General features: G+C 33.6%; 1 protein-coding gene across 1 annotated transcript in view; it reads left to right on the top strand.

Moving 5' to 3' along the window:
• Positions 1 to 17,434, top strand: part of LOC131109148 (uncharacterized) — a 55,649-nt gene that overhangs the window by 31,672 nt on the left and 6,543 nt on the right. Inside the window, exons 6-7 of the mRNA XM_078792269.1 lie at positions 4,202 to 4,325; positions 4,480 to 4,572. Coding sequence (XP_078648395.1) covers positions 4,202 to 4,325; positions 4,480 to 4,550 — 195 coding nt within the window. The 3' untranslated portion in view covers positions 4,551 to 4,572. The remainder of the gene's footprint in view (positions 1 to 4,201; positions 4,326 to 4,479; positions 4,573 to 17,434) is intronic.

Here is a 17,434-nt window from a genome sequence, read left to right on the forward strand (position 1 = left end):
TTCTGCTCTTTGGTCAAAAGTATAGGGACACCTAGCTGTAGTGCTGTAATTGGTAGTCACACTTAGAGCTTAAAAGACAACAAACATGGCCAACAATCATGATAAGATAGTATAATGATAATCATTTCATGTAGAGACCGTTTATATCAGGGGTCTCAAACATGCGGCCCGCGGGCCAAATGTGGCCCGCAGGACACTAGTTTGAGGCCCCCGCCTTGATATGAAAGTTTAATGTTAGTGCGGCCCGCGCAAGTTTGATATGGATGCTGTATGGTATCATGTACCCAGAAAAAAATATTACGTTTGATTAATGTTCATGTTAAATAACTGTTAATAGTTGTCCTCCCTATCCGTGTGGAAGTGGTAAGTTTTTGGCTATTTAAGTTTAAAGGAAATAACTTGAAGGCTACCGTTTAGGTCGCTAACTCTCTAGTTTGCGAGTTAGCATGTGTCTCAAGACCCTGCAGTTGCGCAATATGTTGTAAATAAAAAGAGTATAAATGTGACTATAGTCGTGTTTTGTCATGTCTACAGGGCTCTAATAATGCTTTGTTCATTTTAATCTGAAAAAAATTATTTGTCTACCCACCAACTATATGTGGTTTCTTAAGTTTTTATTATTTGCCGTTTTATTATTATTATATTTATTTATTACTGATTGATTGATTTTCTATATTCTTGATTTGTTTATTTATTTTTCATCTTATTTTGTGCAGAAAAATAAAAAGTAAAATATTTGAGAACAGTGGAATGTTTTATCAGAGCTTTTATTGTAGAAAATCGGAACCAAAGCACTGAAAAAGTTTGTATATTTTTCTGTTTTTAATAAATGCCTAGCACTGGACCCTAGCTCCAGTGGCCCCCAGGTAAATTGAGTTTGAGACCCCTGGTTTATATGATATAATGGCAATTAACTACTATAACCAATAAACTAATTTTTATTCAAAATAAAACATATTTGGATTTAATCCTCTAATGCTTCCCACCACATGATGCATAGTGATAATTCGAATTCCCAATTTCTTGTCACTTTAGACGGCTCTTTTTTCCTTCAAAATATTAGTTATGTTCCAAAATGTATCTTCTTTGTTGTTCTGGTTTTGGAATAACATTTTTTTTAACATTCTTCTTTTGGATTTAGTTTATAGGCTTTAGACCCGACTGTGTTAAATAAATTATATGAGTCAATGTCAATAAATGAATATTTTCATAGTTAGGGTAGCATATAAAACCTGTTTATGGCTTTCTAATTGCAGGTTTTAACATCATTAGAGCCTTGTAGACATGAAATAACACCCCTATATTCTTTGTTTACATCACGTTGCTGATGCTACGGTGTCACTGCAGGGACATAACGGATGACCGGTGGTATCATAGCAAACTAGTGAGCTAACTATTCGAGTGGGGGATCAAAGGAGACGATGACATGTCGGCTCGGCTCTGCTGGCTCAATAGCTAGTTTCCATGCAGTGTGACAGGAAGTGTAATTTAAGTTCAAATAATACAAATCATATACAAATACAAATACAAAATTGGGGTCCTCACCGGACCAATATTGACCTAATTTAACATGCAGCGAATATGAAGGTGGGGGTTAACCTTTTTAAAAACACCTTGCAGCAACATTAATTGACGTCAAAGTGGACAAACTACATTAAACTCATCGCACAGCGACTTAACACTCAAACATTATCCCTCAGAAATATCGAAACATGTATCAATATCAGTTTTATATGGGGAAAAAAAGAACCATAATTTCCTCGCTGACTTGTGAGCAGCAAAGTATTTCAACAATTAGTAGTAGTAGTATTAGTAGAGATTAGCATTTAGCCCAAAATTAGCCGCACCACTGTATAATCCGCATTGTTTATGTTTAAGAAAAAATTAGAGGCGTTTCAAATGTTGCAACTCGTGTGGTAAATATTTTTATTATTTAAAATAATTTATATTAATATAAAAATAAAATAAAATAAAATAAAATAAAATAAAATAAAATAAAATAAAATAAAATAAAATAAAATAAAATAAAATAAAATAAAATAAAATACAACCTTTTTAAAAACACCTTGCAGCAACATTAATTGACAAAACGCATCCATTCTCCCTCCTGCCACTCTTTTGTAATTACTCAGCCCGCATCGTTTTGATTGCCGCTTCGGCGCTGGAGGAGCCACGCTTCATTTGCCGTGAGGTCATCGTCAGCCCTCAGAAATATGAATCTGATTTAGAAAGGAAGGGCTCTGCATGCTGCGTGTGTGTGTGTGTGTGTGTGTGTGGCTACAAGACAGAGGAGAACGTCCTTGACTATGTACTGTATGTTGCATGAAGAGATTAATGCCTCCCTGGCAGCCATATCTGCTTAGCAGGAGGACTTCTCCAAAGTACACCGCATGTAATTATCTGGCAAGTTAGTGCAAGTTTTAGATAAAGAAACACTCGGCGGCACATTTTTCAAGTTGGCTGCCCTATCTCTTGCAATGTGCAACTTTACAAAAGTGCCTACCGACATTTTTTCACATGATCGTGTTGAGAAATTACCTTCGCCGAGGAGGTTACCATTTCAACCACACTTTTTGGAAGGATGGACCAAGGACGGACCCTGTCATTTTTATGAGGATGCATTAAAATTGATAATGTATGAATGCTAAATGACAAAATTGAAGCATGTGCAGGAACAGGGCATCCATTTTGTCATTTACCATCAAGATGCATTCACAGACACTCCGAACATCACAATGTCTTTATTATGCATGCACATGTGGTCGAAATACACAGAAGTATAAAGAAACACGAAAATAGGATATTTGTATTACTCACTTGGTAACTCCTAATGTACAAGTACAATTTGCTGCATTTAAGTATGCTTGGAAATCCCAGAAAATACACCAAAAATATGAATTCAATTCTGGTGTATAAATTGTACCCTCTAAAGTTTGAGAAAAAACGATAAGTCACACATGTCCACGTCAAAGTGGACAAACAACATTAAACTCATCACACAGCGACTTAACATTCAAACATTATCCATCAAAAATATAGAAACATTTATCAATATTAGTTTTATATGGGGAATAAAAGAAAGAGCATTTCCTCGCTACCTTGTGAGCAGTACAGTATTTCAACAATTAATAATAGTTAATAGCATAGGAGATTAGAATTTAGCCCAAAATTAGCCACACCGCTGTAGAAACCGCATTGTTTATGTTTAAGAAAAAAGTAGAGGTGATAATGTCCTTAAATGCAACCCCAGTTAAAGTGTGTTTCAAATGTTGCGACTAGCATGCTAAATATTTAAATTATTTAAAATAATTAATATAAATATAAATATAATATAAATATAATATAAATATAATATAAATATAATATAAATATAATATAAATATAATATAAATATAATATAAATATAATATAAAATATATAATATTAATATTTAAATATTAAATATTCAGTTCATTAAATCATACAAATATAGATTAGAATTTAGCCCAAAATTAGCCACACCGCTGTATAATCTGCATTGTTAAAGTGTGTTTCAATTGTGACTAGCGTGGTGCTAAATATTTATTTAAAATAATTTATATTAATATAATATTAATGTAATATTAAATATTAAAATATATAATATAAATATTCAGTTTATTTGGAGCTTTTAATTCATACAAATATCGATAATCATGTCCTGTCATTTCTTCCCATATCTTTCTTACAATAAAATACACCAAAAATTGCCACATTTCACACATAGTTTGCAAATGTGATTAATCCTAATTAATTAATTTGAAAATGTGATTAATGCGATTAATCTTTTTTCTAGAATTTCACAAAAATGCAGATCCTTTAAATGTTTTTTCTACAACTGGAAGGAATTTGGTATGTATACACATACGTATATATTCCCAAGCTTTACTGTGGTAATACGTAATGTGTTGCGAGATGTGAATTGCATGTACAGTACATGAGGTAAGCCAAACCACAGTTGCGAGAGCAATTTCCCCTGCAGGACAAGAATGTGGACTATACATGACAATACTACACATGTGCCTGCAGGAGAATAATGGTATTTGTATTTTGAGATGCCTGATAAATACTGTATGACTCCAGGCTTTCTGTTTGCTGCTCAAACTCGTTGTTCACTTCATGCATTATATTTGAGTGCACATTGCCTGAGAGAGACTCACTGATTGGGAGCTTTTTGCTGAAGGTGATTGGCGACCTGGACGGGTTAGACAACGCCACCAAAATGCCGCACAACCCGACTGAAATGACGAACCAGGACGGCGCCGGCATCACCCACCAGCTAAGAAAGCGAAAGAAGCTCTTCGGACGTGAGTGCTGTTACGGTATTGAATATGATCTCGCATAATAAGACACCATTGACTCATCTCAAATATGTGTCCCTCCTTACCTGTGCAAACATTTTCCTCCCGCTGTTTGTTCAACTTAATGTACACAGTTTTACGGGTGCTCTGTTCCCCTCAGGGTGCCCTCGTGTTGAGCCAGTAGGAGGAAGCAGGTGTGACTCTGGTTTAGCACAAGACCTAAACCAATGAGAATCGAGCACAGGACTAAAAGGTTTGACCCTAAACTGATATCATGTCACCTTATAAACTGCCATTTTCACATTTCAAATATTCATATTCTAAAGAGGTAAAAGATGAAAAGTAGTTAACTAGTTAATGCAAGTGGTCGGCGGATGTAAAAGTTACTAATCTCAATATTGGCTTGCCATAAGGCAGGATAATATCCCGGCCAGCTTGATTTGTATTGAATATGTGTCTGCTAGTCAGTGCTTAGTGTAATGAAGTAGCTCACAAATCAGACCATAATGGCCGCCTACTTACGCATATTGCTTCATTAAAGGTTGTGAGCTTATTAGCATGTGTCCTCGGTGTCGGGGACCGGGTGATGGGGAAGGGGGATCAGGGGGTGTGGGTGTCGTCGTTGAGGGCCAGGCTTTAAAGATTTTATAGATAGCTAATGCTAAGCTTAATAATGTGTCATTTCTATTAATGAGGAGTCTCCTTTATGGGCATGGTATTACACAGCAGCTCCTGGGTCAGAAACTCTCAGCCACAAGGGGGCGTAGTTGCGTAATAGCTGGGGTTTGCTATGATATGCTGTGATGCGTAATAAAAGTGTTTTCTTTGATTTGTGTTTATTAGCAGATATAAGATACTTTATATGAAAAAAAATATGTAAGATTATCACTCCCTCTCCATTACAGGCATATTCAAAGAGTGAGTAATTTTACTTTATTTTAGTTATATTTAGCTAGCTTTATGGTGCTAAAATTTTGCCTAAAACATTAATTAATTCATTCATTTTCTACCGCTTTTTCCTCACGAGGGTCGCGGTATGTGCTGGAGCCTATCCCTGGAGCCTATCCCAGCTGTCTTTGGGCGAGAAGCGGGGTAAACCCTGGACTGGTCGCCAACCAATCACAGGGCACATATAGACAAACAACCATTCACACTCACATTCATACCTATGGACAATTTGGAGTCGCCAATTAACCAAGCATGTTTTTGGAATGTGGGAGGAAACTGGAGTGGAGTGGAATCAAACTCGGGTCTCCTAGCTGTGAGACCTGCGCGCTAACCACTCGACCGCCGTTGCTTAACACCTTTCTTGTACAATTTTTGAACCATAACCATGGAACTTACCAAAATAAAGATTACACCCCCGTCTTTCATCATAAAGTAATCAGCAGTAGAACATGGGTAAGTTTCAGGAAAATATCAGTTCCATACTAAAAAAAAAAGTCACAGCTTTTTATGAAAACATATATTTCAAGCAGAACTCTGACTTTGACACAAATATTTCTTTTCCTCTGATATGCCAGTTAATTAATTAGTGCAGATTAATTAGAATAACTCATAAGTCAACCAGCATCATGCATTGACTTCCACTGTCATGTATTCATTGAAAGTAACACTGTTACGTGTCCATCTGCCTTTTGACACAAGCCAGAGCCCAAAGAGCTTAATGCCCTCCAATTAGGGATCACTCCATTAACAGTGACAGTGCTACACCCCCCCACCCCCCAATTCAATCAGTCCCATAAGGAACATGAAGCAGAGACAAGAGTTCTAGAGATGACAGGATGCTCTCGTCTGTCGCTTTCCTTGTGGCCTATACCTCTGAACTACAGTATATTTATCATGGTTCTTCAAAAATATATTCGAATACAGCCTATTATTAGTCAAAAATATGGATATTTTTGTGCATGAAATAGTTTAAATGAACAAAAACACAAATATAAAGCATTGAGAAGACCCACACATGATGTCGTCTTGATATGTAGTATTCTACACTGGCCACTAGGTGTCGGAAATGTGGCTGTAATATTTGATGAGACACACAAGCACCAAACTATAACTCACTATAACTCACCAGAGCACCTTAACAGCTGCCCTTATGTAGACCTTAAATGGCTTTTTTCCTTTACTGTATTGGGTAATATGATTGTAAAGGTTACTATAGGGGTGTTATATCATGTCTAGAGGGCTTTAGTAATGTTAAAAACTGTATTTAGCAGGTCATTTTTGCTGTATGAAAATATTTTTAATTATTTAGAAAGATTAATAAATAAGGAATCCTATTTAGTGGAAATTAATTTGTACTTTTTTCTTTCAATTGAATAATGAAATACAATTTCATAATTAAATGAAATAAAATAAAAATGTCATTATTATTATTATTATTAAAATAATTATTAATATAGAATTTACTTATAATTGAATAATTAAATACAAATTTTATTGCTACATTTGTATTCACTTTGAAAGTATATATTATTATTATTATTATTATTATTATTTGTAGTAATAGTAATTGAGTAATTAAATACAACTTTCACTTACCTTTTTTAATTTAAAGTTTTATTATTATTAAAATGTATATTTACATTTATATTTAAATTATGTACATTATATATACTAATTTAATTAATTAATGTAATTTAATTAAATAATTTAACTTATTTTATTAGAATTTTATTGAAAGTATATTATTATTATTATTATTTAAATTATAAATACAGGTAGAATTTAATTATAATTTAAAATATATTATTATCATTAGTAGTAGTAGTATTTACATTATCATTATTTACATTATTTTTATTGTTATTATTTATTATTCATTAAAGATACATCATGCAAAACCGAAATATAACTTCAGACCGCGGACCTAGTGAGCTAGCTGCTGTGTGGAGCAAGTCATACCAATATTATGATGCCGATACAAACCAGTATCTCATTCTTTATGCCGATGTAGGCCCATAATTTCAGTGGGCTGATATTATTGGACATATAAATGTGAGTGAGTGGCATCCAAAACGGGAGGGGCTCTAGGTACTGCACTGGTTCAAATATTTGATTGCTGAGGACAAACAGCATTTCACCACAATCTAAATTTCAAAATGATCCCTGGGAGGGTAAAAAAAAAAACATCACTGGGAGAAAGAAAGAGCGACATGCCGCTGGGTCTCAGTGCCGCACATTTGCTGATTTATGTTAAAAGAGGGCGGGAAGCATTTTTGCAGAGCTTTCATGAGGGAAGTGCAACTTTTTGAAGTGTGTGTGTGTGTGTGTGTGCATCTGCTTCAAGCCAAAGCCGACCTGGGGATGTAGCCTGAGCATGAGGGGCTGAAATATATGAACTAAAGCACTTTGTCCAATTCTATATTTATGAAGGCCTCAGCTGGAGGTGTGCACAATTTGTATTCAGAAGTGGATCAGCAATTCTTCAGGCAAATTCGTTTGAATTCAACTTACTCAACTAAATGAAAGGGATTCAAATTGCACACACTTGGCTGCTTTGTGTTGATTTTTTTTAAAACAGTAAAGAATTTGAATTGTTTCTTAGAAACTACCAGCTATTATTATTATAACAAAAATCTGTAAGTATACATTGAGGCTGCTTTCAAGAGTCTTGTTTATTTTGCACTTAGACGCTTTTGACTAATCTTTCAAGGCACGCAGAATATTGTGTTGAGTAGCTATATGAATATGGAACCTACCAAAAGAAAGATTAGAATGTCGTCTTTTATCAGCGAAAAAAAGTTGCTTTCTACCTTGTTCCATTCTTTAGTAATCAGCAATAGAAGATTGATAAGTTTCAGGAAAATATCAGTTGCCAACTAAAAAAAGTGAGGAAAAAGAACTATTTGTGAAAAGATATTTCATGATTATAGTCTTGTGTCTTTTAGTTCTTTCCTTTTTTTTATACTTTTATTGCTTTGCTTCTTGTTTTTAATATTTTAATATCTATTATACTATTTTATTACTTATTTGATCTTTTAGTTTTGGATTAAATTCAATTTGTACCTTTACTTATTGTATTTTATTTTTACTTTTTATTTTACTAGTTTTTGCAGCACTTTGGAAACTCTGTTTATAAAATGTATAAATATCAATATATTCAATATATTCAAGCATAACTTTCACTTTTCACTTTATTTTTTTTTTGCTTTATTGACAGCTCAGCTAGCTAACAACTATACCATAAAAATAACAATTCACAACATGAATATTTAAAATGTTCACATTTAGAACAGTATATATATATATATATATTGTGCGCGTGTGAATGTGTTCAAATTTCCCAACAACGTGCAACTTTCATGATCCATGCCAGGCACTTCTGCCACCTGGTGGCAGTTTTAATTCCTTTGGAGGGAAATGCATTAGTGGAGAGTTGCATCATCATCACTTTTTGCCTCTTGTGCAAAAAAACGGAAATGATGTATTAATACATTATTGGGATTGGGTATTCTGGTTTATAAAAAAAGTACTTCTTTGGCGTTGAATACAACTTTTATCCAGGAGTTTGGCTGCAACAGTAGCCTGTGTTGTTATTTTGATTATTATGTTATCTCACCAAACATTACAGTAGCATTACTGACACCTAGTGACCAGTGTAGAATACTACTTATCATCACAACATCTGAGTCTGTGTTTTCATTCATGTAGCCATTTTTATAATTGAAAATGTTTTATTTCGGCATAAAATATGTAATATATGTTTCAAGATACGTGTATTTTGGCTGATAGTTTGAGAGCTGAAATCTCTGAGCTAGCTTTTGTATCCTTCCCCTAAACCATGATGTTGAACAGTCTATGCTCAAGGGTCATTTGACAGTTTCTGATCCCAACAACCGGTGATTTATCAAGGAAAATCTTGAAATTTATCTGTGATTTTACGTAATAATAGTGTAAAAGTGTGTTATGTCATATTTAGAGGGTTCCGGTTATGTTGAAAAATGTATTTAGAAGGCTTTCTGTGCTTCAAGATACGTGTATTTTGACTGGACTGAACTTGAACTGAAATCTCTGAGCTAGCTTTTGTATTCTTCCCCTAAACCAGGGGTGGGCAAACTTTTTGACTCGCGGACCGCATTGATATGACAAAATGTACGGGGGGGGGGGGGGGCAGACTATATATTTTACACGTAACAGTCCACCTGGTATTATTGTATCTGTAAAATTGTCATGCAATCTGCTATTATTATTTATTATTTTATATTTATATTTAAATATTTTAAAAATAATAAAATATTATAATAATTACAATAAAATTAAAATAATAATTATTATATTATTATTATGTAAAATATACAAATATAACAATAATATATATAATTAATATAATAATTAGCATTAATATAATAATTATAATAATCATAATAGTTCTAATAATAATTATAATACTCTAATAATCTAATAATAATAATAATAATTATTATTATTATTATTATGTGCTTGTGTCCCTTTTTTCAGGAGCACTTTGTAAACAACAGACCATGTCAAAAAACGAAATTGATAAAACCATCAAAAGGTTGGCTCAGGCCATGATGCCAGGTTGTATGTTGAGTTTAAATGAAATACTTTGGAAAGATTGGGTGGGCCGTATTCAAACACTTGGCGGGCCGGATGTGGCCCCCGGGCCTTGTTTGCCGACCCCTGCCCTAAACCATGATGTTGAACAGTTTCTGATCCCAACAACCAATGATTTATCAAGGAAAATCTTGAAAATTGATCTGCTATTTTAAGCAATAACAGTATAAAGGTGTTTTATGTAATGTTTAGAGGGCTTTGGTAATATTGAAAAACATATTTAGAAGGCTTTCTGTGCTCTAATGACCAACATATTTAACTCCCAAGTAAGGAATCCTAGTTATATATATTATATATATATATATACCTATATATTTGAGAATCACCTGACAACAAGTGTTCCAGCAGCTTTTGTATTCAGAAGCGCTAATATGCTAATTATGCAAAATATGCAAAATATGCTAATCCAAGCTGTATTCTTCTCTGGTGACCCTGAACATGATTTCCTGGTGCTTAACTTGTGCAAAAACACAGGAAAAGACAGCTATAGGATGTCAAAATTGTTCCATATTACAGTGGCATCTGGATGGTGGATCTTGTGCACCCCCCCCCCCCCCACCCCCACCCATTCCACAGTGAAGTCAGGAAGGCAGATGTCCTGCTCACAGGAGAAATCATTTCCAGTGGGGGTTAAAAAGAAAAAGAAAAAAGAAAAGCAAAAGGGAGGTGGAGCAAAGGAAAAAAAATATATGAATATGCAAATCCAGTCACAGTGTGGAACCATGTAATGAGTGGCAAATGTAGACGCTAGCTTTCATTATGCAGAGGTCATTGCTTAATGCCAGGCAGCTGGGCCTTGCTTGCTTTCTCAGCCACCCTCCCTCCCTCGCCACTACCTCCGCTGTCATCTCACCGCAACTTAAAGCAGACTGGCACAAAGAAACATGGCACACACCATGACATGCGCGTATAGCAGGAACACTCAACCACCTGCAGATGACGCTTCAGCTGGTCGCATTTCATACTAGCTTTGAATACCTATATTATTGATAAGCACAATCCATGCTAAATCCATACTATTGCCTTTCATTATTGGTCATTTAATGTAGTTAACATTTTAGCCATTATTTTTTATCAATTTTATTTAAATTGTAATAAATTGTAAATTTAAATTGTAATAATAAATGTATTATATCTATGTATATATTTCATTATTAAATGAAATAAAATAAAAATGTCATTATTATTATTCTTATTACTATTAAAATAATTATGAATATAGAATTTACTTAGAATTGAATAATTAAATAAAAATTTTATTACTACATTTGTATTCACTTTGAAAGTATATTATTATTATTATTATATTATTATTAATATCATTTTAGTAATAGCAATTGAGCAATTAAATAAAACTTTCACTTACATTTTTTAAATTTAAAATTATTGTTATTATTAAAACATTTATATTTCAATGATGTGCGTTATGAATACTAATTTAATTAATTAATGTAATTCAATTAATTAATTTAACTAATTTTATTAGAATCTTATTTAAAGTATATTATTGTTATTTACATTTGAATTACAGATAGAATGTAATTATAATTTAAAATATATTATTATTATTATCATTAGTAGTATTAGTAGTATTTACATTATCATTATTTACATTATTATTTTTTATTTTTATTATTTACACTATTTACATTATAAATACATATGGAATTTAATTACAATTGATTATTATTATTATTATTATCCCGTGTTCATGTTAGTGAGTATTGTATAATTTCAAATAAAATATATTATTATTATCATTAGTAGTAGTATTTACATTATCATTATTTACATTCGTTTTTTAATTGTAATTATTTACATTATAAATACATATAGAATTTAATTACTTTTTATTTTAATTTAAATTTTTATTTTTATTTTTATTTTTATTTTTATTTTTATTTTTATTTTTATTTTTATTTTTATTTTTATTTTTATTTTTATTTTTATTTTTATTTTTATTTTTATTTTTATTTTTATTTTTATTATCCCGCGTTAGTGTTAGTGAATATTGGTCCATCCAAGGTGTTGTGAAGCTAATTATTTCATGCTCCCAACAGGAAAGTGTCTGCTTTATGAATAATATGAACAAATTAATTACTATAGTTTTTCTCAGCACAACATGTCCGCCATGTTTGTGTTCACAGGATGTCGATCCAGTAGATCCATTTTTAGACAAGAGGAGACTGAGTACAGGGAGAAAACGGAGCACTGCAGCAAAGTGGAGAATGTGGACGTTAGCATGTGCAGTATATGTCTGAGCAACAATAGCAACGGGAATGCACGTTAATAGCTTTTCATAATTAGAGTTTCCAACTCCTGCTTTCCCGTGCACTCCTTCAAATAATCCCGTCTTTGAATGCTAAAAATGTAATGAACTTCACGCTTCATTGGCTCTGACATTGCTTAATTAATGGCTGCATTTAAAGTACATAAGGCCCCTGTAATTGATTTATATGCATGATTTGCACATACAGCTGTTGGCTCCTGTAGGAAGCCTCATCACTCAAAAAGCGGCGGGGTTGATGATCATGTCGCAAGGTAATACACGGTTCGGCCTTGGGAGAAATTTTGGGAGGATCAAACATTTTCATTTCTTCACCTGCTCATTTTTCCACTACGAGTCACCTTTTCTGCAACGTTAGCATCGAATCCTTCATTGAGCGATGCCTTCATGCGTCATCCTGCATGCGCTATACTTCTAATTAATGTTTTTCCATGTGAAGTTAGGGGTCACTGTTTATTTTGGACCGGGCCTCTGAGGAGCTCGGATCAATCTCTCTACCTATAAACAACAATCTGGCACATTCCTATCGCTGGCGTGTATTGATTTTTCCATGAGTAGGCATCATGCTGTGTGCAAGATGTTTTTCACTCCATATTTTGAACATGCACAAACATCCTAGCGTTGTCATTGTGCATATTCTTCAGTCGTAAAATGGCTAGCAAATAAGTTAAGGATGCGGCACGGTGAATCAATTGTGCTGCTTATTTCTTTTCAAGACATATTTACAAATTATATTCATGCTGTTGTTTAGCAATAAAGAACCAATAAGGGAAATGTTGGACTACGGAGAAAGATCAGGGAATAAAACATCCCGGCAGAATTTGTCAAAAGCCAATAATCATTGAGAGCGAGTACTACATCAGTAGCGGCAAATCAATATCGCATTACTTTGAGTATGAGAGTATATACAAGACTCATCAAATTGATTATTTTTGATGCTACAATGGCAGTTTCATTTACTGGGGCCCTCTACCACGACGACTGTTCAATTACCGTTGCTGTGTTTTGGCAATGTGTGTGTATTTGTGTGTGTGTGTGTGTGTGGACGGAGGAAGGGAAAAAGAAAAATAGAAACCCACCAAGACAAATGGCTGTTGATTTGACTAACTACTGGAAAGCCTTGGCTGGAATAGAAATGAGGGATCGTGTGTCACGTTCAAGCTCTGCTTAAAAGATGACGTGCTTCATCTGACATTGAGATTTTCATGAATATATTTTCCAAGGGTGTGCCGGGGAAAAAAAAAAAAAACAAAATTTATCATGAAGTTTGTCGCAGGCCGTAATGTCACAGCAAAGATTAGTCAAATTCCTAATGGATTCGGTGTGGAAATGTTAAAGATGATGCCTCCCTTACTTGCTTTTGTTGTTTTGCTAAAATAAAGCCATAATAGCTATTTAAATACATTTTAATACTCATTTAGGCATATTTTTTAAAAACATTTTTAAGAAAAATATTGGACATTATATCAACAACTAATCTACAAAGTCATCATCAAGTCATAAAATACTATTAAAAAAATAAAATAAATGGGAAAAATCCCTATATAGTCAGAAATTCCCTGAGCTTTTTCCCCTGTCACTCACAAACACCAGCAACCTGTTGAGATTTAAGAATGTAAGAATATTTTTTGCCTTAAAAAAAAATCACAAAATAGTCAGAGCTTTTCTACCCGTCACTTACCAAACAGCAACTACTGAACTACTTTAAAGTGTAAAAAAAAGAAAAAAAAACCTTCCACCATAATTTTTAAATAATATTTAACCCATATTTATATATATGAATAAATAGTACTTATATACACGTATAATTGTAGTAGTATACAATGTAATATGTGGGGTTTATTGACTGTATTGACATTTCTTCCCGTCACTCACAACACTAGTAACTTGTAGTGATCCAGCTCATAGATGTGGCTCATTTTAACAGTTTTATAGTGTAAAAAAAAACTATTGTTACAAATAAAAAAAACATGAAAATATTATTTAAAGGATTAAAAATCACAGATGATACAGAGCTTTTCTTCCCATCATTCACAAACATTAACAACCTGTAGACATCCTGCTCGCAGACGTGCCTTATTTAAAATAAGTAAACTACTGTTAAATGTGACCCGACCCTAACAAAGTATTATTAAAAGTATATTAAAAATAATGGATAAGAACAAACCAAAAATATATATAGTACTTACATACAATACAAGTATAATCGTAGTAGTATTTAATGAAATGTATTGACCCAAATATGAGACAATATTTGTTTCCCTTATAAAACGGGAAATTCACAGGCAAGTCAGAGCTTTTTTTCCCCGTCACTCACAAACATCAGTAATGTGTAGAGATTCAGCTTGCATGTGTGCCTCATTTTAAAACTATTAAAACGTAAAAACATTTGGGCTTCACTTAAAATATTACTTAAATAATACTTTATTATTTAATAATATTATTTGATTATTATTTATTATATATGCAGGTTTTATACAAAAATCCCTTTAAAAAAAAACAAAAACTTAAATTCCCCAGCATTTCTACCCGTCACTCCCAAACGCCCAGAATCCTGTAGAGATGCATGTAATAATTTGTTATGTGTGTAGCTTCCTATAAAATAGATGGGAATTCCCAGGTCAGACAGAGCTTTTCATTCCGTCACTCACAGACAACAGTAACCAGATACAGCAGGCAGCGACAGGTCATTGAATCCTCATGCTAATTTTAAGTTAATGGTGATCAATGAAGCATAAAATGTAAAATGTAATTCATGTTTTTGGGCTTGAATTGATATTATTTCCATGTTCTATGCGCATCAATGCAGTATTTTATGTGTCTAATAATGTATTATTAAGAATTTCAACAGTATGAACGGTGGTTCCAACTCTAAAGTGCCCCTTAAGGAGCATCATCAGTCCAACTGTTGCTATATGAACAGCCGCCCCCTTAATAGCTCTAAGTCTTCAATATGGGGCCATCAGGAGAAACAAAGCGCGGTGGCTTCTTGGATGATTAAAAAGTCATTTTCTTAACTGTCCTCCCAGGATTTGTGAGTGTTTTGGAAAGAAAACATTAAATTGCTCCAATCAAGCATAAACGTCTCCTGCTTGTGGTATAATTTGTGCTGCTGTTCACATGGTGGGCGCTTATTTGTCATCCTTTTCCTTTGGCGCTTTTCCCAACCGCCTTGATCAACAATTAATAGTTGGAATTGCTTCCTAGTTACTCGTAGCTGTGCGTGAGACAGATGCCGAAAAGGAGTTTTCTCCTTTTCTACAGCTCCGGCTCTTCTTTCTCCCTTACTGTTCTTTCCCCACAATGACCTTTAGTGCTCGTTTCTTCATTGTGGGGACAGGCCGCGGCCTGGCATCTGATAGAATCAATATTCTATTATGATAGTGCGTGGAGCGTGTGGGGCTTTACAACTCCACGGTAATAGTCTCGCTATTTCATCCCGTGGCAGCAATGGCCTGAGGGATCAGTTCCGGCTTCTCCGGGCTCTACGCTTCCAGCGTCACCCCCTTTCCATTAAGTCCTCTCTGCCTACCAGGGGACAATCTGTGTGAGCGATGGATGGGGGGGGCGGAGAGAGTCCAGCCCAGGTGCATTGTATGTCAATAGAGGTCGTGATGGCTCAATATATAAATATAAATACGTAAGCAGTTCTTTTATTCTATCACTGTATATATTTCACTATTAAATCAACCCTGCAGGAGGATTGTTGACAAAATCATTCCATATTTGGTTGGAATCAAACAATTCATTTATTTTTTTGACATTGATTACAACCATTTTCTGCACGTTTAACTGTCTTGTATGTTGTTTACTCTTAATGTGATGGTAATTATTCCCCATTCCTACAAAAGTTACATGGAAAATTGCATGGAAGCAAAGGTTTTTAGACCCTTTCACACAGAAATGCACAGAATTGGGCCATTATCTATCAGCCGTTTGCCTGTGCCTTATAAATAAATAAATATAAAAAATATATTTAAAAAAATAATATATATATGGAATGAAATATATATATTTTTTCTCATTAGAATGCAAATTTTTCTCCTAATATTTTGACTTTATTCTCGCAAAATCTCATCTTTTTTTCAATTTTTGCACTTTATTTGAATTTTCCAACTGTCTCAATGTGCTTCTTCATTCACATCATATTTTGACTTCATTTCTCATAACATTCAATTTTCCGCAACCTACATATTTAAATTCCTTGACCACGAAAACATACCACAAAAGGGATTGAATGACTGACCGAATGCTGTGCAGAGGGAAGAATAGTAAAAATAAACATATGGAATGAAAAATAATATTTTTTTCTCATTAGAATGCAAATTTTTCCCCTAATATTTTGACTTTATTCTCGTAAAGTCTCAGCTTTTTTTTTCAATTTCTGCACTTTATTTGAATTTTCCAACTGTCTCACTGTTCTTCTTCGTTTGCATCCATGACAGATGCACAAAGGACGCTCATAACTGCATAAAAAAAGAGAAAAATTTGACACCATGCTTGTTGGATGCCAGTCCCTGGTGGTGTAATGGTACAGCTGCTACATTTTATAGTAGAGGTTGTTTAATTTTGATTGAATGACTAGTAAAATGAATAATAAAAATAAATATATGGAATGAAATTTTTTTTCTCATTAGAATGCAAAATTTTCTCAGAATATTTTGACTTTATTCTCGTAAAATCTCAGCTTTTTTTCAATGTATACACTTTATTTTAATTTTCCAACTGTCGCAATGTTCTTATTCATTTGCATCCATGACAGATGCACAAAGGATGGCCATCACTGCATTAAAAAAAAGAAAAAGTTGACTGCCAGTCCCCGGTGGTGTAATGGTACAGCTGCTACATTTCATAGTAGAGGTTGTTTAATTTTGATCCCACCCCCATACACTTTTTGTTTTATTCCAAAACCTACATATTTCAAGTCATTGACCACAAAAACATACCACGAAAGGGATTGAATGACTGGTAAAATGATTAGTAAAAATAAATATATGGAATGATTTTTTTTTCTCATTAGAATGCAAAATTTTCTCAGAATATTTTGACTTTATTCTCGTAAAATCTCAGCTTTTTTTCAATGTATACACTTTATTTAATTTTTCCAACTGTCGCAATGTACTTCTTCATTTGCATCCATGACAGATGCACAAAGGATGCCCATGACTGCATAAAAAAAAAGACAAAGTTGGCTGCCAGTCCCCGGTGGTGTAATGGTACAGCTGCTACATTTCATAGTAGAGGTTGT

The sequence above is a fragment of the Doryrhamphus excisus genome, linkage group LG7 (assembly GCF_037039965.1).
Source record: "Doryrhamphus excisus strain RoL-2023G ecotype Guam linkage group LG7, RoL_Dexc_Guam_v1.1, whole genome shotgun sequence".
NCBI lineage: Eukaryota > Metazoa > Chordata > Actinopteri > Syngnathiformes > Syngnathidae > Doryrhamphus > Doryrhamphus excisus.